This window comes from Conger conger, chromosome 14, assembly GCF_963514075.1.
Source record: "Conger conger chromosome 14, fConCon1.1, whole genome shotgun sequence".
Lineage (NCBI taxonomy): Eukaryota > Metazoa > Chordata > Actinopteri > Anguilliformes > Congridae > Conger > Conger conger.
Genome location: NC_083773.1, coordinates 3,335,799 through 3,362,451, shown reverse-complemented (window position 1 = coordinate 3,362,451; position 26,653 = coordinate 3,335,799). Strand labels below are relative to the sequence as shown.

The 26,653-nt window shown below is 49.3% G+C and overlaps 1 protein-coding gene across 4 annotated transcripts in view; it reads left to right on the top strand.

The window, feature by feature from the left end:
- Positions 1-26,653, top strand: part of pcbp4 (poly(rC) binding protein 4) — an 85,972-nt gene that overhangs the window by 31,923 nt on the left and 27,396 nt on the right. For all 4 annotated transcript variants that reach the window (XM_061220438.1, XM_061220439.1, XM_061220436.1 and 1 more), the window contains 3 exons: positions 19,843-20,011; positions 20,629-20,652; positions 26,196-26,228. In XM_061220438.1, the coding sequence (XP_061076422.1) occupies positions 19,904-20,011; positions 20,629-20,652; positions 26,196-26,228 (165 nt within the window). In that variant the 5' untranslated portion in view covers positions 19,843-19,903. The remainder of the gene's footprint in view (positions 1-19,842; positions 20,012-20,628; positions 20,653-26,195; positions 26,229-26,653) is intronic.

The window sequence follows — 26,653 nt, the reverse complement described above, 5'->3', positions numbered from 1 at the left end:
ACGGGAGCAAGAGAGAGGGGAAGACATGCGACAAATGTCAGACGGTCGGATTCGAACCGCCGACGTCGCGGCTCGCAATGAGCATGCGGTCAGTGCTCTACAGGCTGCGCCACCGAGACACCCGGTTTGAGGAGTTTCGATGTTTCCCGTCGGTGCGTGTGAAAACGTGTTGGGCGGTGAGGCTAAGCGTGTGTGCGTCTCGGTAAGCGGTGTGGAGCCTGCGTGTGGCGAGGAGCGGTTCCTGTAAGTGGAGTCAGAGCTCTGTACATCTTATCCCTGGTTTCTCTGCAGTTAAGAGCTATCGATCAGCCTCCCCCTGGGTCCCTCTGCTGGGATCTCAGGTTCTCTGACTGATTGTTCAGTGGAAAAAGGGAGGGGGGGGGGAGGGGGGAGGATAATACAGCAGACTGGGAGGAGTGACCTTCACACAGAGGTCAGAGGTCTAACACAGCCAGCTCTGAGAGCCGTGAACACACACACACACACACACACACACACACACACTCTCACACACACTAACATATACACACATACAAATACACACACACACAAACATATACACACACACACACACTCTCACACACACTAACATATACACACATACAAATACACACTCACACACACACTCACACACACACTCATATACACTCATTCACATGCTCATACACACACTCACACACACACACTCTCACACACACTCATACACACTCATTCACACACTCATACACACACTCTCACACACACACACTCTCACACACACTCATACACACTCATTCACACACTCATACACACACTCACACACACACACACTCTCACACACACTCATATACACTCATTCACATGCTCATACACACACACACACACACACTCTCACACACACTCATACACACTCATTCACACTCATACACACTCATTCACACACTCATACAGACACTCTCACACACACTCATACACACTCATTCACACACTCATACACACACTCTCACACACACAAACATTGTTGTCATGTTGTCATTAAAGAGCTACGCCTCCAGGAGTGTGAGCATCTGTGGAAGACACTGTTGGCTTCCCAATAATACAGGGGTTCGGGGGTTTGGGGGTTGGGTGTGTTAGGATGGGAGTGGAGTTTGGGGGTTGGGTGTGTTAGGATGGGAGTGGAGTTTGGGGATTGGGTGTGTTAGGATGGGAGTGGAGTTTAGGAGTTGGGGGTTGGGTGTGTTAGGATGGGAGTGGAGTTTGGGGGTTGGGTGTGTTAGGATGGGAGTGGAGTTTGGGGGTTGGGTGGGTTAGGATGGGAGTGGAGTTTGGGGGTTGGGTGTGTTAGGATGGAAGTGGAGTTTAGGAGTTGGGGGTTGGGTGGGTTAGGATGGGAGTGGAGTTTGGGGGTTGGGTGTGTTAGGATGGGAGTGGAGTTTGGGGGTTGGGTGGGTTAGGATGGGAGTGGAGTTTGGGGGTTGGGTGTGTTAGGATGGGAGTGGAGTTTGGGGGTTGGGTGGGTTAGGATGGGAGTGGTGTTTGGGGGTAGGGTGGGTTTAGGAGAACAGCACAGTAAGTGGCATAATGGAAGGGGTGTTTATGAGTTGGGGGTTGGGGGTGTGTTTGGATTGTTGGTCCAACAGCAGCAGAGAACCAGACTCAAGGATAGAGGCTTTTATCACTTAATCCCTTAATCCCAGCGAAGGGGTGGAGCCCCTTATTACTGTGCTGGGAGCAATCCTGAGACTGTGGCATGTGTTGCCTCCCACCGCATTGCCAAACCGGGGCAGGTCAGGTGCGTAGGGTGTGGCCTTAAAGCTTCCTAATCCTGCTGAAAGAACATGTCTGGCCGTCACACAGGTTTATCTCTGATAACTTCTTAGTGAAGTGCAAACCGGTGCCAAGTCCCTGCAAAAAACTCATAGCTCTTTCTCTGCTACCAACTGCTTGTTTTTTATTTATTTATTTTTTTTGTTGTTGTTGTTGTTGTTTTTAGGCAAACCATATGGATGCCAAATTTCCGCTTTCATCTAGTTCCTGGCTGGGAAATGACTCCTATGTAAAATGCGTTTGATGAAAGCACAATCAATATTTCATGGTCTTTAATGTTTTGAAAAGAAATCCTTTGAATACATTTTCATATATTACGCAGCCAGGTGGAGGTTTCTTCCAGCCGGGCGGTGCTGTGGTCACCCTTAACTCTGTATGCCTTCATATTAAAACCAAGAGAAAAATGGGAAAAATTCCACTCCCCATTAAATTGCGATGTCTGGATCCTGTGAGACATCAGCTCTCCATTTGTGTCAGACTGGGAAAAAAAGAAGCGTTGTAGTCAGTAATCACGGAAAGCGCACACACCTGCTTTTTAAAACGGACCGTGTGGAACGTGTTTAATTGACCTCGGAGCTCAGCACTAGTGCAGCAGAATCCGGTTATGACCCGCAGGGTTTTTCAAATAAAGGGGAAAAAAGATTACGACCGAACGTAGGCAGATGTCCCTCTCCTTAATTGTGATTGCGGACGGCAGACGCTCTGGGCAGGCTGGGGGTGGAGGGTGATGGGTCGGGGGGGGTGGAGGATTGGGGGCGTTGGGTGATGGGTCGGAGGGGAGGGGTGTATTGGGAGGCTGGGGGTGGAGGGTTGGGGGTGTTGGGTGATGGGTCGGGGGGGTGGAGGGTTGGGGGCGTTGGGTGATGGGTCAGGGGGGGTGGAGGGTTGGGGGCGTTGGGTGATGGGTCAGGGGGGAGGGGTGTATTGGGAGGCTGGGGTGGAGAGGAGACGGTGTTTAGCGAGGAGAGAGAATCATCCCTGGCAGTTTTTATCTCAGTTGTAGTGTGTGGCGGGGTCACACTTTTCCTGCGTGTGTGTGTGTTAATGCGGCCTCACCCTCCATGAGATCAGAGCCTTCCTCTGCCGCTGAGAGTCCCCGCTTCTGTTCCACAGTCTGTGCTCACATTTGGGTTCAAGGTTCACATAAAGACAGTATTCTGCAGCTCAGCCAGAACGCAGGGCTGCTTCCCCTTCTGTTGGCCTCCGGGAAGGAGCGCTTCCTCTGTTCTCCGGGAAAACTTGTCCGAGATAAGGTTTGTCAACCACTCTTTCCTGCAGGCCAGGTTTCTTTAAAAAAAAATAGTGCTTCGAGGCCGAGCATTTTCCAGTGTACCAAACGTGAATATATTAAATATTTCATGGAGGAAATGTATAATACATGTGTAACGAAGTCCATGGCTTCTGAAAGCCCAGCGATTGCTTATTATTCATTATTCCATCACGACGGGGAAATATGCGGGCGTGGAGCGCACGCGGCGTTGGAACGCACTCGTAATTATGTGATATTCTTCATATTATTTAACAATCAGAAAGATGATCAACGCTCCACGTGTGCACCCCACCTACAGAGGGGCGTCCACTGGGCGCCCAGGCCCTCTCTGGAACGGCCCAGGCTGCGTGTTCTAACAACAGCCACGGTTTTTAACATAACAGCAGTCTGCCTTCACAGGTGTGACCACTGTGCTTCAGCGCGCGTGCACACTTCTCCGAGGAGTGGCTCTGCCTCGTGCCCGGTCCCCCCCCCCCTCCCCCCCCGTGTCATATTTGAATATCTTCATCAGTCTATCATGACCCTGGGTGTTCTCCTCTGAGTGACTCCTCTCCTGTTTTTATTGCTTCGTCTGAACGACTGTTTTCCGCCGCTTTTCCCTGATAAATTGCTGTTGTTACACGGGGAGTTTAGTTTGATGTGATTATAATTGGGGAATGAAATGAAAATATGTATGGCGAGCCTTCGGTACGTCTCCGCTGCAGTTTGGATATTACCGTATGAGAATGTTAAAGATAACTCTGGGCGGTTTTGTGTGTGTGTGTGTGTGTGTGTGTGTGTGTGTGTCTGTGTGTGTGTGAGTGTGTGTGTGTGTGTGTGTCTGTGTGTGTGTGAGTGTGTGTGTGTGTGTGTGTGTGTGTGTGTGAGTGTGTGTGTGTGAGTGTGTGTGTGTGTGAGTGTGTGTGTGTGTGTGTGTGTGTGTGTGTGTGTGAGTGTGTGTGTGTGTGTGTGTGTGTGTGTGAGTGTGTGTGTGTGTGTGTGTGTGAGTGTGTGTGTGAGTGTGTGTGTGAGTGTGTGTGTGTGTGTGTGTGAGTGTGTGTGTGTGTGTGTGGAGTAGTCTTTCACCCCAGGAGTCTGCCGCCTCGTTGGTGTCCCCCGGTCCCCCGGGGGGGCGCTGAGATGCGCAGGGCTCCGGTGACATGCTCCGGTTTCAGGTGCGATGGCGGAGGGGCCCGGAACAGTGACCTCATGCTGATGTACGCCGCGCGGGACGCGTAGCGCCCCGTGAGGGAGATTGATAAGCGCTGAGAGGGTTAATGGGGAGGTGAATCGCGTGGGGGGGGGGGGGGGGTGTGAGCGGGGCAGCTGGGCTCAGGGGGGATTTACTGACTGGCGTCACGAGGAGAGCCAGCAGCAGGCCGGGGGGGGGGGGGGGGGGCTCCCTGGGGGGGCGTGCGGAGCGTGGCTGCATTCCGGCTGACTTAACGCCGAGCGGTCGCCGGCGGCGATGTGGGGAGACAGCCTTTCGCCCCCGAGCACTGTGAGCACTGTGCCCTGCACCCCAAATGACAACCACAGAGACATGACAAAGAGCTGCAGCCCCCAGTCACCCCCCCCACCCCCTCTGTCTGCCCTCAGCTGGGTAAGTCCCCTCTGTCTGCCCTCAGGTGGGTAAGTCCCCCCTGTCTGCCCTCAGGTGGGTAAGTCCCCCCTGTCTGCCCTCAGGTGGGTAAGTCCCCCCTGTCTGCCCTCAGGTGGGTAAGTCCCCCCTGTCTGCCCTCAGGTGGGTAACTCCCCCCTGTCTGCCCTCAGGTGGGTAAGTCCCCCCTCCTGCCCTCAGGTGGGTAAGTCCCCTCTGTCTGCCCTCAGGTGGGTAAGTCCCCCCTCCTGCCCTCAGGTGGGTAAGTCCCCTCTGTCTGCCCTCAGGTGGGTAAGTCCCCCCTGTTTGCTCTCAGGTGGGTAAGTCCCAGCAGGTGAGAGGACTCAGGCCCATCCTCCCCCACGCCATCAGCAGGAGGCGTTGTCCAGACAACACAAACTGCCAAGCCTCCGGTTTTAAGGACGCCCCCCTCCTCGCCCCCGGACCCCAGCGGGCCCTAACGAGGCCCTAACGAGGCCGTAACGAGGTGTGCTCTTGGCCTGTGAAGCCTCCCTCTCCTCCTCGTGCAGCGGTGTGTCAAACCGCCGTCACAGAGATCCTGCTCCGCGCTCAGCGGGCCCCGGACCCAGGGCACGGATCCTGGCAGGGGCCCGAACGGGGCGTGGCGTGACGTCCCACACGCACATGCCATCAACCCCGTCGCCACGGAGACCCCGCCGTGAGCCTCCCATTCCGCTTCTGTCCCGTCGATCCGCTACTGCTGCTCTCCCGTTTTTTTAACGGGGAACGAGATAACCCCCCCGTAACTGTTTTAATCATTCGTGGAGAAACACAAACGAGGGTAGGGGGAGGAGAGAGAGCGCTGATTTGTTTCTGATCCGGTTTCCCCTGGCCATGGCTTTGCCTGCTGGATATGGCAGTCAGCACAGCGCTGAGTTACAGCAGGGGTAACACAGGAGCACAGTGCAGAGCCATGCCTCTCCCTCCTAATATCATTTACATGACTGATGTGCCCCTTGTTTCCTCAATTGGATTACCTGGCATGACTGATTGTGGTTTGTTGTGGGGCTGCTCATTTCGTAATGTAAATACATCGGGAGGCGACCTTAAGTTAATTACCCACATTTCACCGTTGCCCACCAGGGGGGTCCTGTGTGTGCTATGAGCATATATGCACATACTTACACGCATACACACTTACACATATTCACACGCATACACACTTACACATATTCACACGCATACACACTTACACATACTCACACGCATACACACTTACACATATTCACACGCATACACACTTACACATATTCACACGCATACACACTTACACATATTCACACGCATACACACTTACACATACTCACACGCATACACACTTACACATATTCACATGCATACACACTTACACATACACACACGCATACACACTTACACATATTCACATGCATACACACTTACACATACACACACGCATACACACTTACACATATTCACACGCATACACACTTACACATACTCACACGCATACACACTTACACATACTCACACGCATACACACTTACACATATTCACATGCATACACACTTACACATACACACACGCATACACACTTACACATATTCACATGCATACACACTTACACATACACACACGCATACACACTTACACATATTCACACGCATACACACTTACACATACTCACGCATACACACTTACACATACTCACACGCATACACACTTACACATACTCAACACGCATACACACTTACACATACACACACGCATACACACTTACAAATATTCACATGCATACACACTTACACATACTCAACAGGCATACACACTTACACATACTTACACGCATACACACTTACACATATTCACACGCATACACACTTACACATACTCAACACGCATACACACTTACACATACTCACACGCATACACACTTACACATACTCAACACGCATACACACTTACACATACTCAACACGCATACACACTTACACATACTCAACACGCATACACACTTACACATACTCAACACGCATACACACTTACACATACTCACACGCATACACACTTACACATACTCAACACGCATACACACTTACACATACTCATATTCATACACACTCTGACACACTCGTACACAAGCTTTTCCACACACATACACACACTAACACTCTCTCTCTCACACGCACACACACACAGATGCACTCGTCCTTGTAGAGCATATTTTTATGATGAGAGGGGTGTGTTTCACACCTGAGCCTCAGGATTAGTTCTTCTCTCATGTTTTTATATGGGAGCTTAATAAAAGCCAGCAAATCACATGGAGGCATAAAGTGGCATGGCCCTCTAGGATGGCAGGCCCACACCGCAGAGAACAGCACATTACAAAAACATCATAAAATAAACTTTTCATGTATTGCAGCTAGGCTTCACTCATTTGTCTGCAATTGTAGCCACTTACACCTGTAATCTTCACTTTAACCCTGATTGTGGTTGTCCTTGCTGTGTAATTATTCCTTTTTTTCTTTCCTTTGGCTCTTTAATTGGACATTTTTCAACACATTGTGAGGAGCAAGAGGTCAGGCATTTTACAAAGTACAGTATATAGCGGGAAAATGTGTGCGACGCTCCCTGTAGGCCTAATTAAAGGTCTATAAAGGCCCGGTCTGTGGGCCTGACCACAGCTGTTAGGCGTAGTTAGACCTGAAAACTATATACACGGGTCTATGTAGGTACACTCACTGAGCACTTTATTAGGTACTTATTCTACTTAGAGGTTACTCAAACCACCCTGTCTGGCACCAACAGTCATTCCATGGTCATCACTTCACATTTCTTCCCCATTCTCACATTCGGTCTAAAAAAAAAAGCTGAACTACTTCACCACGTCTGCTTGCTTTTATGCGTTTAGCTGCTGCCACATGATTGGCTGATTAGATATTTGCATTAACAAGCTGGTGTATCTACAGGTCTATGTAATAAATTGGTAAATTGGTAAATTGTTGAGTGTTTATCTGTTGTCAGCGACATGAAAACTTGTATCTCTCATTCTCTTTTGTAATTTTGATACACAAATAACAAGCTTGCAATATCCATTGCTTTTTTAATATTCCTGATAAGTCACCCTTTAAAACACACACACACACACACACACATACACACACACACACACACACACACATGAACTCAGCCCACCGAAATAAAAAATGAAAAAGGAGAGAGAGGCATGGAATGCTTTTGTGCCCCGGACTACAGACAGGTTCTGTGGATCTGAAACACCCTTCCTCTCCGCCTCCCTCCCTCCCTCCCTCCCTCCGTCAGTACAGCTGTCCCCTCCAACAGCTGAGGCCTTCCCAGAGTCCCACCCCCCTGTGCTATTACAGCTGACGTCCCAGTGCCAGGCTCCCAACGTTCCCATCTGCAGCACGCCCCAAACCCTATCCCAGCTCCCAACACACTCCAAACCCTATCCCAGCTCCCGACACACCCCAAACCCTACCCCAGCTCTCCCTAAAACCCCCTACAACACACCCCAAACCCTATCCCAGCTCCCAACACACCCCAAACCCTATCCCAGCTCCCAACACACCCCAAACCCTATCCCAGCTCTCCCTAAAACCCCCTACAGCACACCCCAAACCCTATCCCAGCTCCCAACACACCCCAAACCCTATCCCAGCTCTCCCTGAAACCCCCTACAACACACCCCAAACCCTATCCCAGCTCCCAACACACCCCAAATCCTATCCCAGCTCCCAACACACCCCAAATCCTATCCCAGCTCTCTCTCTCTCAGCCCTTTTGCTGCAGAATGCAGCCTCCCCCTTTAAGGTGGGTGGCATGTGCCGTTGCCTTAGCGACACAGACGACTGGACACAGGGCATGGAAGCAGCCAGATCTGAGCGGGACTCGATGTTTTCATCACGAGCCAGGCCGGGCCTCGCAAAAAGAACCTTCCAGCAAACAACGCCTCGCCCTAACTCTCGTTGTCTGAAGCTCGTTCTCAAAAGTGAGACGTCAAAGCTCTGCCCCCGCCCCCTTTCCTCTAATTTAAAACAAGAAGGCTTTTTTTGGTGTGGATATCATGTATGTATTTGGGTCATTCCGCACGATATCATCAAGAGCTTAGCCAATCATATTTAAGTTTCCCCTCTACCTTTGTGACATGGAAGACTGCATTCGCCAGGCAAAGTATGGAGCTGAAGCTGGTCTGATTCAGCTCAGCTTGTTAATGCAAATATTTAATCAGCCAATCATGTGGCAGCAACTGAATGCATAAAAGCCGGCAGACGTGGTCAAGAGGTTCAGCTGTTGTTCAGACCAAATGCCAGAATGGGGAGGAAATGTAATCTTTACCGTGGAATGATTGTTGGTGCCAGACAGGGTGGTTTGTGTATCTCAGAAACTGCTGATCTCATGTGATTTTCACGCACAACAGTCTCTTTACAGAGAGTGGTGCGAAAAACATAAAACATCCAATGAGCAGCAGTTCTGTGCGTTGTTAGTGAGAGAGGTCAGTGGAGAATGGCGAGACTGGTCAAAGCTGACAGGAAGCTGACAGTAACGCAAATAAGCACACATTACAACAGTGGCATGCAGAAGAGCATCTCTGAACACACAACGCATCATAACTGTAAGTGGATAGGCTACAGCAGCAGAAGTCTAATTCATAAATAAGTCTAATAAATACTTAACAAAATGCTTGGTGAGTGTGTGTTCATTTGTATGTTACAGGGCTGTAGGAACCTCGCTGGGGGGCGTGCAGTAGGAGGCAGCGCTGGCTCACATGAAACAGCAGGGCTTATTTCTGAGTGATGAACGAGCTTTATGGATGCAGCGCAGTGCAGTGCGATACCCACTGACGTATCAAGTGAATTACTAATCACATTTAAACCCAGAGATGCATTTGGCTGAAGAAAAAGAGAAAAAGAAAAAAAAAGCATTGGCACAGAGAATTGTTCCAGGGCGGGGGCCCGGAGGCTGGGAGGGGGGGGGGGGGGGGGGCAGGCGTGCGGGGCGTGGCAGCCCCGGCTGAATCCGGGCGGGATGCCCTCCTCACCACAGGACCATTTTCCCACCCGCAGTTTGGGAAGAGCGCGTTCAGCCCGGAGCGGGAGTGGGAGAAAATCGAGTTTCCTGCTGCATTACCCCGGCACAGGAAGTATAATAACCGCACTCTGTTTTTTTGGGGTGGGGGGATGTTTTTTGTGGAGTTAATTCAATTAAAGGGCCAGCTCCAAGTTTATTACTTCCCTTCTGTTAATAGCCCACCCCTGCTGTAAAATCCAGCTGTGACCAGCTTGGAATGACCAGCCACCAGCTGTTTCCAAACCTAGCTTGAGCTGGTCAAAGCCATGTTGAGTGTGGAGCTGGTCTGAACTGGTCAACCAGCCACCAGCTGTTTCCAAGCATAGCTTGAGCTGGTCAAAGCCATGTTGAGTGTGGAGCTCATCTGAAGTGGTCAACCAGCTACCAGCTGTTTCCAAACCTAGCTTGAGCTGGTCAAAGCCATGTTGAGTGTGGAGCTGGTCTGAACTGGTCAACCAGCCACCAGCTGTTTCCAAGCATAGCTTGAGCTGGTCAAAGCCATGTTGAGTGTGGAGCTCATCTGAAGTGGTCAACCAGCCACCAGCTGTTTCCAAACCTAGCTTGAGCTGGTCAAACCATGTTCAGCGTGGGGCTGGTCTGAACTGGTCAACCAGCCACCAGCTCGGAGCTGGAGCTGTTTTTATCAGCAGAGCAGTCAGTCTGTCCTGCTGAGTCAGCGCTCCTGTATGAATCTCATATCAGCCGACATATTCCACCCAGACCCGGCTCAGAGCTCCAATTACTCCCGCAAAAACCACCCGAGTATGACCTTTTAAGGTTAACCTGTACATGCATATGTGTGTTTATTTAAATATTAAACTCCCTCTTTTTATGATGATTTGCATTTCATTTGCATTATTTGCATGGCCATTTCAATTCATATTATACGTGTGTGTGTGTGTGTGTGTGTGTATGTATCTATGTGTGTGTGTGTGTGTGTGTGTGTGTGCCTTTATTTATGCAACACTGCATTAATAGCTGCCTGTCTTCTTGATGAACATTAACATAGCTAAATGACAAGAATGGGACATTCAGCCCAACAATGCTCACCATGTTATATTATCTTATGTTATGTTTTGTTTTGCTATGTTATGTTATGTTATGTTATGTTATGTTTTGTTTTGTTTTGTTTTGTTTTGCTATGCTATGCTATGCTATGCTATGCTATGTTATGTTATGTTTTGTTTTGTTTTGCTATGCTATGCTATGCTATGTTTTGTTTTGTTTTGTCATGGTAATCAAGAAGAGAGACAGCTGTTGTGTGGGACACATTCTACCTTTACCTCGTTTTCACTCTCCCCCCGTTAATCCCCCTGTAAGCGGATTGAGTCACAGCTTGAACCAGGTCACCAGTAACCCTGTAATTCCTAAGCCTGCGGTCCGAATTGCTAATTTAGGCATCGGAGCGACAAAGAGCATCTCTGTTCATGTAAGCACTTCTCGTGCTTTCCATTCCAGCGGGGAGAGATCTAGAAGGATCTCTGATGAGTCACTGAAACATGTTGGGATGGGCCAGAAACCCTTAAAAGTGAATCACCATGTACCGCTGACCTCTGTTACTGTGGAAGTCCAGTGTGTGGAACCCTTAAACGCAAAGTCACCATGAACATTTTTATTTTTGTTCAATCTAGGTTTTTGGTCCTGCCAAACCTAGGATCTCCTTTCGCTAACACTCTTTAGATCTCTGTCTAGTTTTGGTCTTCTGTGGTTCAGGTACGAGCACCGTGAACATGGACAGTGCCTTCTTGAAGGACATCCAAGTATTTTGATGTGAGGATTCATTACATTACATTAATGGCATTTGGCAGACGCTCTTATCCAGAGCGACGTACAGTTGATTAGACTAAGCAGGAGACAATCCTCCCCTGGAGCAATGCAGGGTTAAGGGCCTTGCTCAAGGGCCCAACGGCTGTGCGGATCTTATTGTGGCTACACCGGGATTGGAACCACCGACCTTGCGTGTCCCAGTCATTTACCCTAACCACTACGCTACAGGCCGCCGGATTCATTATTCAATATTCATACCTGCAACAAGGACTAAGATATAGATTTAGAGTTAGTTAACTTTAGTCTGTAGCTTTGATTCAGTTTTGATAGGTCGGCGTCACCAATTGTAACATTTAACTTGAAAATGTTTTAAACTAGAGTTAAATTTATAACTCAGACTTAAGGACAAGCGTTTATTGAATCAGGCCTAAAGTGTGGAACATTTTTATTTTTAGGCTCTGGTTTGAGTCCTGGTTTGGGATGCTGTGAGCCTTGGTTTTCGTTCCTATCATAATTGGTTCCCGGCACTGAATTGTAGCAGGCTGCTAATTGGTCCTAGTTAGACACTCCCAATGTATAGGGACGGATGATTTATTCTCTTAAAGCGATATTTTATTATAAACAGCAATTATGCCATGAGGAGTAAATGTCACTGAATCTAAACTATTTCTGGAAAATGAAGCGTTCTGAGACGGAACAGAGAGCTGAGTCTGGATTGTGTTAATGCATTTACTATTTGGGAAGAAGCTTTCCACAAGCTTCATTGCGCAAAGGATTGGCTATAACATAAGAGAAACATATGTAAATATCTGAAATATCAAACACACACAAGCAGGTTTAAAATTGACCTTTTGCCCCCGCTGTTAATGCTGTTGAATAAACAAGGGAGGTTTATATTGTTGCGGTGTGCTGTGTGGAAATTAATTGTGTACTGCCCAAGTAAAAACTAATATACATAAGTGCAGCAATAGAGTACTTGAAGTAGTGAAAGAATACTAAAAGTATATTTTCCATTTCATGTATTTTATTAAAATATACTCCCATTTACTTTGAGTGTATTTTAAATCATTCACCTTTAAGTTATGCTTTCGTATAATTTCAGGAAATACCCTTCAATGCGTGTACTTCGTAACAACCTGGAGCATACTTTATGATATTTTGTGCCATTTAATAAGTTCTTAAATATACAGCATTGGCAACACGGATGGTGCAGTGGGTAGCACTGCCGCCTCACAGCAAGGAGGTCCTGGGTTCGAATCCCCGTCGGCCAGGGCCTCTCTGTGCGGAGTTTGCATGTTCTCCCCGTGTCTGCGTGGGTTTCCTCCGGGTACTCCGGTTTCCTCCCACAGTCCAAAGACACGCAGGTTAGGCTGATTGGAGAGTCTAAATTGCCTGTGGGTATGAGTGTGCGAGTGAATGGTGTGTGTGCCCTGCGATGTACTGGCGACCTGTCCAGGGTGTATTCCTGCCTTTCACCCAACGTATGCTGGGATAGGCTCCAGCCCCCCTGCGACCCTGTTCAGGATAAGCGGGTGAAGATACTGGATGGATGGATGGAACATACAGCATGGTGACGCAGTGGTTAGGTTCCTGGTTGAAGGCCCAGTCTCCCTGTGCGTGTGTGAGTTTCTGGGTTTCTGGGTTCCCTCCAGGGTCTCTGCTTTCCTCCCATGTGAAAAGACGCACGCAATCAGGTTAGGTGCACGCCCACCATTGCACAGGCCTTATAGCCAATGCTTCTTAATAAATGTGCGCTGACAGTATATTCCTTCATACCACGTATGCTTTTTAAAAAATACACTTAAATCCATTTCGTTTCTCTTGGGTGAATGACTGCGGAGACCGCCGAGGGCTCGTGCCGTCAGTTCCTGGAGGAAAAATAGCCGTTCTTCCCGTTGTGTTATTGCTGTTGCTTCAATTCTGATCTGAGTAACTGGTTATTGCTCCGACAGAGACATAAATGAAGAGTGGAATAAACAAATAGAGCTGCGTTTTGGGGGACGCCGCCTTTATTTACGGCTGTGCAGCGTGATGGTGGTTTGCGCGACTGCTGGAACGCGTGCGTCACGTTTGTAGCGGTTGGCTGCTGTGGTCAGAGGGTCTGTGTCTTACCTGCGTGACCTGGGAGCGGAGGACTCTATGGTACCTGGTCCTCCAGCCCAGCGTGTCACCGCCATGTCAGCGTGGGGTGAAAACACACTTTCTGCCTCTACAGTGTCTCACACAGAACAGCGCTGTCTGTGAAAGGAAATAAATGAGTCCCTTTTATAATTGAAGTCACTATTACGATTTTTCCACAGACCGTGTAGCTCAGGTCTGATTTCTTTTCATTTCTTCTCTGCTGTACCAATGTCTGCGGCACTGCTACCCTCTTGGATTGTGTAAGAATGCCTCCGTCCAAAGGGCTAGGGAAATATTGGAAGCGTGGCACTGACATTTATTTTAAAATGACAGCATTGAGGAGTGGAGAAAATGCAAGTTTGCTCTTGCTGCCAGTTTGATTAATTTCAGGAGCTGCGAGACTCCAGCTCTCACAGGACGTGTGCAGAAAATGAATAATACCGCACGCAAACAGCTCTAAGTGACACGAACGTGAAACAGTGACGTGCTTGAAAGGCCTAGCATGCAGCCGGGAACTCCGTCAAGTAGCCTGCATCCTCATTCCTCCTAGAGAGAGCCTCTAACTGTTCTGTTCCTCCCTCAGCCCTGCTAGAGAGAGCCTCTAACTCCTCTGTGTCTTTCTCATTCCTGCTAGAGAGAGCCTCAAACTCTACTGTTCCTCCCTTAGCCCTGCTAGAGAGAGCCTCAAACTCCTCTGTGTCCTCCCTCAGCCGTGCTAGAGAGAGCCTCAAACTCTACTGTTCCTCCCTTAGCCCTGCTAGAGAGAGCCTCAAACTCTTCTGTGTCTTTCTTATGCCTGTTAGAGAGAGCCTTAAACTCTTCTGTGTCCTCCTTATCCCTGCTAGAGAGAGCCTCAAACTCCTCTGTGTCTTTCTTATCCCTGCTAGAGAGAGCCTCAAACTCCTCTGTTCCACCCTTAGCCCTGCTAGAGAGAGCCTCAAACTCCTCTGTTCCTCCCTCAGCCCTGCTAGAGAGAGCCTTGAACTCTACTGTTCCTCCCTCAGCCCTGCTAGAGAGAGCCTCAAACTCTTCTGTGTCCTCCCTCAGCCCTGCTAGAGAGAGCCTCGAACTCTACTGTTCCTCCCTCAGCCCTGCTAGAGAGAGCCTCGAACTCTACTGTTCCTCCCTCAGCCTTGCTGGAGAGAGCCTCGAACTCTTCTGTGTCTTCAGGAGCCTCAAGCCCGGACACCCTGTTTTATATCTGGAGATGTTCAGTGCCTACCACAGCATACTACCATTACAATCAGCGTGATTATAGTGATGGTCTTCAGTGTCATGGTGAGTCGGGCAGCGAGGGCTTCAGCCCTGGGCCCGCGGCGTCTGTCACCGCACACACGCTCACTTCCGCTCAGCTGTGCCGTGTTTCGGGGCGGGGGGGGGGGGGCTTCGTCCTGTGGACAGACACGTGCCCCCCCCCCCCCCCCTCCCCCCTCCCCCCCCGTGCCCTCTCCCCCGGGCGGACGCTTGACAGAGCAGCATCACTCAGGCGTCCTCCCCTATCCCAGCATGCTCTGGGGCTGAGCTTGCTGAGCAGTGCGTAGCGCTTATAAAATATTTTCATCAACATCTCCCCCCCCCTCCCCGCCTTTCCTTTCCTCTAAGTGAATTACACCTGGGTCACAATATAGATGTAAAATAATTTAATGCCAGAAACCTCTTGCAGACTTAAAAAGAAATGTCACTTCTCCCACAATACTCAGAGCAGAACGCTGTTTCACAGAGCAGGATATGTTTTCAGTGTTTTCTTTTCAGTTCTGGGGGAATTAGCAGCAGTGTGTCAAATGTTACCGCCATTTGAAGACTTCAAGTATTTCTTATAATTCCTGAAATCCCTGACCAGAGTGTGCAGCCCGGAACCATTTCAAACTGTTATGGGCATGTCGTCCTTTATCCTATACCTTATTTTTACAATCCATATTGTTATGTTATTCGTTATTTCATTATGTAGTTGTTGAGATATCTTGAAGTGGTCCACTTGAGCCCTGATTCATGATTCAATTTGGACGAAAATGCTGAACGATTACCTGCATTTACAGATGCTAATATGCATTTCTGAATTGCGTTTTGGGGATGTTATTACGATGAACGTTATTTCTGCATTAACGGGACGAGCCCTTTTATCGCAGGGGGGGGGGGGGTGTAATCTGCTCTTCTCCTGGCGCCTCCGGGGTAGAGTTGCCCTGTTCACAGGGAGGCGGACCCCCGAGATTGGGCATGAATCAGTCATGCGTGGGGTCAGCGTTTCTCCTAAAGAGCCCCAGGAATGGCGGAGGGAGGGGAGGGGGCTGGAGGAGGCACGTTTAACCCCATCCGGGAAGGCAGTTTTCTCCGCTGCTTCAATTATTCATTTCCTGGGTGCTGGTGAAAGGCAGCGGGGTGATAAAACGGCGCTGAAGGACGTGTGTTGGGGTTGGGGGGCGGACAGCGGCCCTCCCCTCCCCCCCCCGGCCCAATCCCGGCATCATAAGAATCCCGCTCCGACCCCCCACCGTGACAAGGAACGCCGCGGGAATACGACAGACATTCCCAGCGCTTCACTGTAGCATCTCCGGCCCGTTCCCAGCACACCGCAGGGCGACAGCAGCGCCCCCGTCCGCTGGCCCCCACACCTCCTCCTCCCGCCGCAGTGGGTCGCGTGGGGTAATTGGTAAATAAACGGTGCCAGTGCACCTGTGCCCAGATATGGGCTCTCTCCCCGGGCCGGTCCCTGTGGTGAGCCCGGTGCTGGCGGGGCGGGGGGAGGGGCGGGGCGGGGGGAGGGGCGTTTGGACCCGGGACAGGCCTGCCGTGTCAGGGGTGGCCTTGACAGACGGGGGGTGACGTGTGAGAGGGAGTTGAGACGCAGGGCGTGTAGCGGGGCGGGCGGGTGTGTGGGCGGCATGCAGATAGGCAGGAGGAGAGCGGGGCTCCTCAGGTCCTCAGGCAGGGGAACGCATGCGAGACGCAGGGCGGTCTCTGTACCACGGTCCCTGTACCACGGTCCCCACGCGACGGTCTCTGTACCACGGTCTCTGTACCACGGTCTCTGTACCACGGTCTCTGTACCACGGTCCCTGTACCACGGTCTCTGTACCACGGTCCCCACACAGCGGTCTCTGTACCACGGTCCCTGTACCACGGTCCTCACGCGACGGTCTCTGTACCACGGTCTCTGTACCACGGTCTCTGTACCACGGTCCCCACGCGACGGTCTCTGTACCACGGTCTCTGTACCACGGTCCCCACACGACGGTCCCTGTACCACGGTCTCTGTACCACGGTCTCTGTACCACGGTCCCCACACGACGGTCTCTGTACCACGGTCCCTGCACGACGGCCCCCTACGATGGTCCCCGTATGACGGCCCCCGTATGACGGTCCCAGAACAACGGCCCCTATACGACAGCCCCTGTGCAAGGGCCCCCGTAGTGCGCTGTCAGAGAACAGGGCGTTCTGTCCCTTCCCATCCACTCTCACCGAGCACTTTATTAGGCATGTATCAGACTTATCTTTTACGCTTATTAAGACTTCTGCTGCTGTAGCCGATCCACTTTGACGCGTTGCGTGTTCAGAGATGCTCGTCCGCATGCCGCTGGTCCAGTGTAGCCGACATGTATGCGTTTAATACTCTGTTTCAATATCCTGGGATAATAATCAGGGAGGTGCAGTATATGTGTTTAGGCTAGCAATAAATTAAACCATTTGGTTGGTTGTGTAAAGCAAAACTTTGGAATTGACTGTGGTTGAATTTCTCCCACATCCCGCTCACATGAAATGTAGACTACTATATAAAAATATGTATTTTCCAATATCATAGCCCAATAAACTGGAGTATATGGTCTGCTCGTTTCACAATAGCGGACCGGGGTGGGCTCGGTGTTTTGTTTCTTCACGTCAGCTTTTCGGAAAAAAGCCTTTTTCTCACAGAAGACGGGCCTACACGGGGGTGCTGCTCCTGGCCCGGTTCTGCCCTGACGGGGGTCTTGTCAGTGAATGAATTAGGGGCGGTAGACTGTCTCCCTGACGCCGCTCCCCTGTGTAACAGAAGGGGGGCTCACCAGGGCGCCGGGAGGGGGCTGTCAGGCGCTACGCCGGGGCTGACAGCAGACACGCTCCGTCACCGGGCTCCCAGCAGGAATCTCCCTCTGACAGTCGTTCTTCGTTAGCGCGGATGTTTTATGTGTTACAGGGGCGGGGGGCGGGGAGTCCTCATCAATTAGCGACAGGCCAGAATACCGCGCGGTCCGTCTGGGTGCGGTGTTGCCCAGGTTAAAACCGCCGACACATCGTTCCCGCGCGAATGCACAGGCGGTGGCAATGAGGGACGGCGGTCACCTTGGCCCCCGAAACAAAGCAAAAAATCCCAAAAAGATCCGCGAGAAAGGATGCATTAAAGACCGTAAATCTTGCGACGCAGATTTTACACGATGTGCAGCCCGCCTTTTTGCCCAGAAGGGGAAGTGTTAGTGTGCCACAGAGGTGGCCAGGCCGCAGCTGCCTCCTGCGTCTCGGGGAAACGCGCGCCCACCTGGAGTCACGCGGGCATGTAAATCGGATCCTTAATGAATCCGTCAGCGGTTTCAGGCGGCCTACCAGCGAATCTGGGTCACGTTACTCCGAGACAGATGTCTAAATACTTGCCTGCAGTTACTTGCCAGGCAGGTTGAGCAAATAGCTTTATTTATTTATTTATTTGTTTATTTATTTATTTATTAGAAAGCCTTACTGCCTGCTGGATTTTTTAAGTATTCTGCTCGAGTGCCCCGGTTGTACTGAGAGCTTATTTAATTCACCCTTAAGCTTTTAACTGACTTCCCAATTAATTTTTGAAATATCACACAGCCTTGTTGTGCAAACTCTTGACGCCTGCAAATTGCATTAATATGCACGATCTGATATTTTCCCATGTAGCCTGCTTAGCCTAACGTGGCTGTCACAATAAATCAGTGAATGAATAAACGTGTTATCGCTTACGTGTATTTTAATCCCTTTCAGGATGTACGTGGCGTTCACGCGTAGTCGTATACTCCCCGCATGCCCAACTAATGTCTTCTGTGACAAACTACCAGCTTCCCTCTGGTTTCGAGTGAAATAATCCAGGTTCTGAGTGGCAGCCCCAATAAAATGTAGCTCCGTGGTGCAGTTGTTTTGACAGAAGCAGCGGCACATGCGCACACACCGCGACTGTACTGGCGTATTGCGCTGGAGAAAAGCCAGAGCTCGGCTCTCTCTGCTTATCCCCCAGTGGTGCTATTTCAAGTTGAGAATGACAACACTTGTGACAACAAAGCCGGCCGGCTCAGGAGGCTGCCACATGACTGTTTTTCTGTTCCTGCCTTTAATACGGTGGTTCCAGCAGCTGCCGCGCGTCATGCGTGTCAGAGTGTGCACCGTTACCTGGTCGCCAGAAACGGAATCAAGAACAAACCGCGCCGGCTTGATTCTGAGAGGCGGCGCTCCGTGTCACAGTGTGGTGCCTCGGCGTAGTGTCGATCCTAGCTGAGTGTGCTTCCGGAGGTCTGCGTGATCCTGCTTTCCGCTGTACGGCCGTGTAGTCTAATGTCGCTCGGGGTGCAGGTTTACACCAAATGGTAAACGGTTGGCATTTATATAGCGCCTTTATCCAAAGCGCTGTACAATTGATGCTTCTCCATTCACCCATTCATGCACACACTCACACTCACACTCACACACCAACGGCGATTGGCTGCCATGCCAGGAGTATTTAGGGGTTAGGCGTCTTGCTCAGGGACACTTCGAAACGGCAACCCTGTATGACCATGTGGTCTAACACTGCTGGTGGTTCTGGTTTACCCTGTATGACCATGTGGTCTAACACTGCTGGTGGTTCTGGTTTACCCTGTATGACCATGTGGTCTAACATTGCTGGTGGTTCTGGTTTACCCTGTATGACCATGTGGTCTAACACTGCTGGTGGTTCTGGTTTACCCTGTATGACCATGTGGTCTAACATTGCTGGTGGTTCTGGTTTACCCTGTATGACCATGTGGTCTAACACTGCTGGTGGTTCTGGTTTACCCTGTATGACCATGCGGTCTAACATTGCTGGCGGTTCTGGTTTACCCTGTATGACCATGTGGTCTAACATTGCTGGTGGTTCTGGTTTACCCTGTATGACCATGTGGTCTAACATTGCTGGCGGTTCTGGTTTACCCTGTATGACCATGCGGTCTAACATTTCTGGCGGTTCTGGTTTACCCCGTTTGACCGTGCGGTCTCGTTCTCCCCACAGAGCTGTGAAAGGAAGGTGAAGAGCCTCATTGCGCAGTTGCACCTGCTGACGAGCCTCTTTCATGCGTCTCCCTGCGGCAGACTCCCACATCAGAATGAACTGTGAGCAGGACTTCGGAGAAGGGGGCATGAACGTGACGCTCACCCTCAGGCTCCTCATGCACGGAAAGGTGGGTCCCCCCCCCCCTCGTGGCACACTGTACTACCTGTCACTTAGCGCATCTTAGTAACAACTCAGTCTGAGCTACCTACCTAGCAATGCTAGCTGCATGTTACATTACATTACATGTCATTTGGCTGACGCTTTTCTCCAGAGCGACTTAAAGTTGATTAGACTCAGCAGGAGGCAATTCTCCCCTGGTGTAGTGCGGGGTTAAGGGCCTTGCTCAAGGGCCCAATGGCTGTGCGGATCTTATAGTGGCTACACTGGGGATCAAAACCACCGACCTTGCGGGTCCCAGTCATGTACCTTGACCACTTCGCTACAGGCCGCCCTCTGTTAGCATATCTGTTTGAGCTACTTATTAGCATTCTGTTTAATAACTGAATATATCTGACTTCTCTTTCTGGAGTTTTTCTCTAAGAGTCAGTTACATTAGAAACATACAGTGTCTGTTCCTGAGGAAATCCAGGCTCCAGATTGTGGTTATTTGTGATAAATTAGTGGACGCACTCGCGACTGGTAGGAGCCGGCTTCAGGAAGCATCCCAGCTGGATTTAGAGGCGCTGGGTCAGGTAAGGTGTGGGCGCAGCTGGGATTAACATCTTCTCCTGTGTTCTGTTACAGGAGGTCGGGAGCATCATTGGAAAGGTGAGCACTTCATTTCAGTTTTTGTTTTTTTGTGTTTTTTTTTTGGAGGACGATTGTATTACAAACCTTGAATCTTAGAATCCTTGTTTTCGAAGAACACCAGAACACATACGATAGAGACTAGAGTAGGCCGGTCAGACCCCGCCATTTACAGAAAGACTGCAGTATCTAGCACTTACCATTTACCCACAGAATTAAGAATATTTACTGTTCACAATCTGTCTACAACTTGAGAGTTTGTAGCACCCAGTATTTATCTTCAAACTAGAGAGTAACTAGCACTCCCCATTTTCCTATACATTAGAGAGTGTCTAGCACTGCTCAAAGCTTAGACTGTATGGAGTCTCTGCCTCCATACGATTTAGCAAGCTGCTCCACGCATTGACATTTCTCTGTGTAAAGAAATATTTCCAGATTTTTTTGTGTGGAATTTACCATTCGCTAAAAACCTATGGCCACCGTGCTCTACTGAGAGAACTCAAGCTGAAATATATATTGTGATCCCCTTCATGATTTTCAAAACACGAATATCAAATATTCACTGATTCTTCTTGTACTAAATTTGGATGAGGTAAAGTATCTTATTCTTTTCCTCAACTTTCACATTTCATCCCCGGGACCTATTGGGTTTGGGCACTTTCTAGAGCTTCTATATGTTTCTTGAACTGTGGTACGCTAAACGACACAATGCTCTTCATGTGTAGTCTGACAAAGAAGTTTGATTTATACTCAATTGATTGATTATGCATTGAAGGTATACTGGCTGTTCTGTATTTAGCATGTGCAGGTAATGTGGCCCCTGGTCTGTTCTGGTTCAGATGGGGAGAAATGAAACTGGATGCTTTCAGATTGGTTGCGCTGATATAATTACAACATTGATTCTTTCTGAACAGCCTTTTGCATTCGTCCCGGCAAACAGCACCTGAGCTGTCGTGCAGTGACAAATGCGATTTAAGAAACTACTCTTAAAGCAGCGCATCGACAGCGGTCCTTACCCTCGAGTTCGTCCCCGTTTCAGCACAGACAGGGACGTGGTAAAAGAGGAACACAAAGACCTCACATGGGTGGCAGAAATAGGCAGTCACAGATTTAGCCCAAAAGGCTGTGACTAACGGCAGCCATGGCCTAGCGCTACGCCCTGAGCGCTGGGCGTTGCCTCTGCCCTGGGCTCTCCCCGGCCCACCTTGGCCTCACGGCGGGGCTGTAAGTGTTGCCTTGCAGGACCTGAAGCATCGCCCGCACCGCTCCTCTCCCCGCCCTGGGAAAAGCCGGCTAATAAGCCCCTGGGTCACTGCCAGCCCCTCCATTTCATCCCCCCTGAGAGCACTCAGACGCTCAGCCCGCCAGCGTCTGGGATGCGCAGTGCAGGCCCACCGAACGGGGGGGCGGGGACGGGCGTGGCACGGCAGCTAGACGCAAGACCCTTCTCTTACGAGAGAGCACTGCTGTTATACGCAAGGTCCTTCTCTTATGAGAGAGCACTGCTGTTAAACGCAAGACCCTTCTCTTATGAGAGAATACTGCTATTAAACGCAAGACCCTTCTCTTACGAGAGAGCACTGCTGTTATACGCAAGACCCTTCTCTTATGAGAGAGCACTGCTATTATATGGAAGACCCTTCTCTTATGACCCTTCTCTTATGAGAGAGCACTGCTATTATACGCAAGACCCTTCTCTTATGAGAGAGCACTGCTGTTATACGCAAGACCCTTCTCTTATGAGAGAGCACTGCTAATATACGCAAGGTCCTTCTCTTATGAGAGAGCACTGCTGTTATACGCAAGGTCCTTCTCTTATGAGAGAGCACTGCTGTTATACGCAAGACCCTTCTCTTATGAGAGAGCACGGCTGTTAAACGCAAGACCCTTCTCTTATGAGAGAGCACTGCTGTTATACGCAAGGTCCTTCTCTTATGAGAGAGCACTGCTGTTATACACAAGACCCTTCTCTTATGAGAGAGCACTGCTGTTATATGCAAGACCCTTCTCTTATGAGAGAGCACTGCTGTTATACGCAAGACCCTTCTCTTATGAGAGAGCACTGCTGTTATACGCAAGACCCTTCTCTTATGAGAGAGCACTGCTGTTATACGCAAGACCCTTCTCTTATGAGAGAGCCCTGCTGTTATACGCAAGACCCTTCTCTTATGAGAGAGCACTGCTGTTAAACGCAAGACCCTTCTCTTATGAGAGAGCACTGCTGTTATACGCAAGACCCTTCTCTTATGACCCTTCTCTTATGAGAGAACACTGCTGTTAAACGCAAGGTCCTTCTCTTATGAGAGAGCACTGCTATTATACGCAAGGTCCTTCTCTTATGAGAGAGCACTGCTATTATACGCAAGGTCCTTCTCTTATGAGAGAATACTGCGGTTAAACGCAAGACCCTTCTCTTATGAGAGAGCACTGCTGTTATACGCAAGACCCTTCTCTTATGAGAGAACAGTGCTATTATACGCAAGACCCTTCTCTTATGAGAGAACACTGCTGTTATACGCAAGACCCTTCTCTTATGAGAGAGCACTGCTGTTATACGCAAGACCCTTCTCTTATGACCCTTCTCTTATGAGAGAATACTGCTATTATACGGAAGACCCTTCTCTTATGACCCTTCTCTTATGAGAGAGCACTGCTATTAAACCCAAGGTCCTTCTCTTATGAGAGAGCACTGGTATTATACGCAAGGTCCTTCTCTTATGAGAGAGCACTGGTATTATACACAAGGTCCTTCTCTTATGAGAGAGCACTGGTATTATACATAAGGTCCTTCTCTTATGAGAGAGCACTGGTATTATACACAAGGTCCTTCTCTTATGAGAGAGCACTGGTATTATACACAAGGTCCTTCTCTTATGAGAGAGCACTGGTATTATACACAAGGTCCTTCTCTTATGAGAGAGCACTGGTATTATACGCAAGGTCCTTCTCTTATGAGAGAGCACTGGTATTATACGCAAGGTCCTTCTCTTATGAGAGAGCACTGGTATTATACACAAGGTCCTTCTCTTATGAGAGAGCACTGCTAATATACACATGATCATTCTCATGTAAGCACGTTGTTGGGATATTCTCTTATGCGAAAACACTGGTTTTATATGCAAGGTCGTTCTCTCCTAAGGACATTCTCTGATAATCTCCTCAGCCACCCTCAGATTAAATCTGTGCTCCGAAATATGACAGGGAGCTCTTTAATTATGCTGCTATTCTCCCAGTTATTATTTATTAGTGATAACTCTGGAAGATGCCCTTATCTAGGGTAGCTTACAGAGCGTACATCATTTCTATATCTGCATGTTAACCGCTTTAGTCAGGGCTGGAATGACAGTTCTCTGTTGCTCTACTAGCTCACAGTAGACCGTACTGGCTACCTTATCCTAACGTACTGCACTGCTACACTTACCCCATTTGAAGCCTGAGTTCAATTAACATTTGTCCTAAACTCCTTGACTCAGAATTAAATTTCATGATTATCTTCGCATAAATCAGTTTAGCAAGTTCTTCAACCACGAAAATAACCTTGATAACAGTGCGGGGGGGGGGGGAAAGGGAGCACTTTCATTTCATTGTAACTCAAAGCTAATGACAGTTGTTGATTGAATCTATGCCAAGGTTCTTAACCCGAATTGTTTCAGTAAACAAACGGCCGGATGTGTGTATATTGATGATATTTCAAATGCTATTTGCTATGGATGAGTGCTTCCTGCAAAGCAAATAAATATTAATGAGAAGAAAGGTTTTCAAATGTACGGTTAATTCCATGGTGGAATAATAGCATGCCAGGTAGTTTTTTCCAGTAAATCTTAATGGTAATTGCATGTTATGTTGTTAATTTATTAGAAATGACTACACACAACAGTGCATATTGTACTAATTTGGTACCGTATTACTTCAACAATGTGTAAAGAAAAGTGAAACAGAAGGTGTTGTCTTACTCAGAATCTGAAATTAAACATTACAGAACAGGGCTGTGTCTTTAGCTATTACACTTTCGTGCAGTGGGCCTGGATTGATATTGTGAAAGCGTAATGTAATATATCACATTATTTATTTCCTTAGCTGATACTCCTATTCAGAGGGACTTAAGTAGCTCATTAGCCGCGTACACTGATGGATATTTACTGAAGCAAGTCGCATTAACCACCTTGCTTGCGGGCACGGCAGAAGCCTCATCACCTGGGAGTCAACCTGGCAACCTTTTGGGATACAGTCGGAAAACTGCGATGAAAAATAATTATTTCGCTACCAGAAGGGGTACTGTAGCAGCCCCCCCTCCACGCCCCGGGCCCCCCCTCCACCAATCGATTACATCAGCGGTTCTCCCGAGACGCGGGATCAGATGATTCAGAATCAGAAGGTTTTTTTGCCCTGTGAAGGGCGGAGTGCCAGGTTATCCCTGTGCTCCTCCCACCCTCTCCCCTTCACTCGACCTCCGCTGAAGAAAGCAGAGGGGTACGGTTACACACGCATCTCTGCCACGTGTTCTCTCACCTCACCCCCGCCTCAGCCTCCACTTTTAATACCTGTCATTGAGAGAGACAGAGAGAGAGAACAGAGAGAGAGAACTATGAGAGGGAGAGAGAGGGGGGAGTGAGAGAGAGGGAGGAGTGAGAGAGAGGGGGAGAGAGAGAGAACTAAGAGAGGGAGAGAGAGGGGGAGTGAGAGAGACAGAGAGAGAGAGAGAACTAAGAGAGAGAGAGGGAGTGAGAGAGAGGGGGAGAGTGAGAACTAAGAGAGGGAGAGAGAGGGGAGTGAGAGAGACAGAGAGAGGGGGGGGAGAGTGAGAGAGACAGAGAGAGCGAGAGAACTAAGAGAGGGAGAGAGAGGAGAGAGAGAGAGGGGGAGAGTGAGAACTAAGAGAGGGAGAGAGGGGGGAGTGAGAGAGACAGAGAGAGAGAACTAAGAGAGGGAGAGAGGGGGGGTGAGAGAGACAGAGGGAGAGAGAGAGAGAGAGAGGGGGAGAGTGAGAGAGACAGAGAGAGAGAGAGAGAGAGAGAGGGGGAGAGAGAGACAGACAGAGAGAGAGGGAGGCTTAAAAGAAAAGTTGCAATGACAAAGCTTTGGCCTTTATTCAATTATTATTATTTTATTTTTTTTACGAAACAAAATTATTTTATTTTCTTTCTTATTGTTTTATTCACCGACACAGTGTGATGAAACAGTCGCATCCAGACAGATCAGTCTCTCGAAAACACACGGCTGTTTTTTTTGTTTTTTTCTGGCAAAAGTTCAGATACTTCAGCGTCTGCCATCAGAATTTGGCCTACCTGTCCGAGTGATTGAAGGGCAATCCCTAGCCACCCAAATCTGGAGCTCCTCTCTTGGGAAACGGGTCCCTGGGGAGCGCAACCATGCAGAAGCCTCATTGCGGTTCAGTGGGGCTGAACTGATGCTCATTTTTGGCGTGATAGAGGCGAGCCAAGCCAGTTTAATTACAAGGTGAAGGGACACGTTAAAAGCCTTCTCCTTTGTAAACAAGTGCAGCCAAACGCAGCCTCTGACTTCTTCTTCTTCCTCTTCTTCCTCCTCTTCTTTTGTTCCCGCAGAAAGGAGAAACGGTGAAGAGAATACGAGAAGAGGTAAGCACCGCTCCGTCTCTCCTCCCGGGCCCTGCGTACACCCTGCGCATACTGAGCACAGCCTCTGCCAGGCTGTGTTCAGATCTACGGCCCTAACAACCTTACGCGTGGTAGGGCCGCCTCTTTACCGCGAGAGAGAAATTAATATCAATTCATGGCTTTAGCCGCCCGACGCACTCCCTGTGTTTCTCAACATGGATGGATGGCAGTGAAGCTATCGCCATGCCGGGAGATGCTCACCCTGTCATCCCGAATAAGTCATACAGGAAACGAATGACCATTCTCCGCTCGCTGTACATAAAAAGGACAGCTCCTTACATTGGCGGGAGTGCTTCAGAAGAAGGATACATGAATATTTAAATGAATATTTTTCCACCTCAAGGGCAAAACACTTTACACACACACACACACACACCCAAGCACGC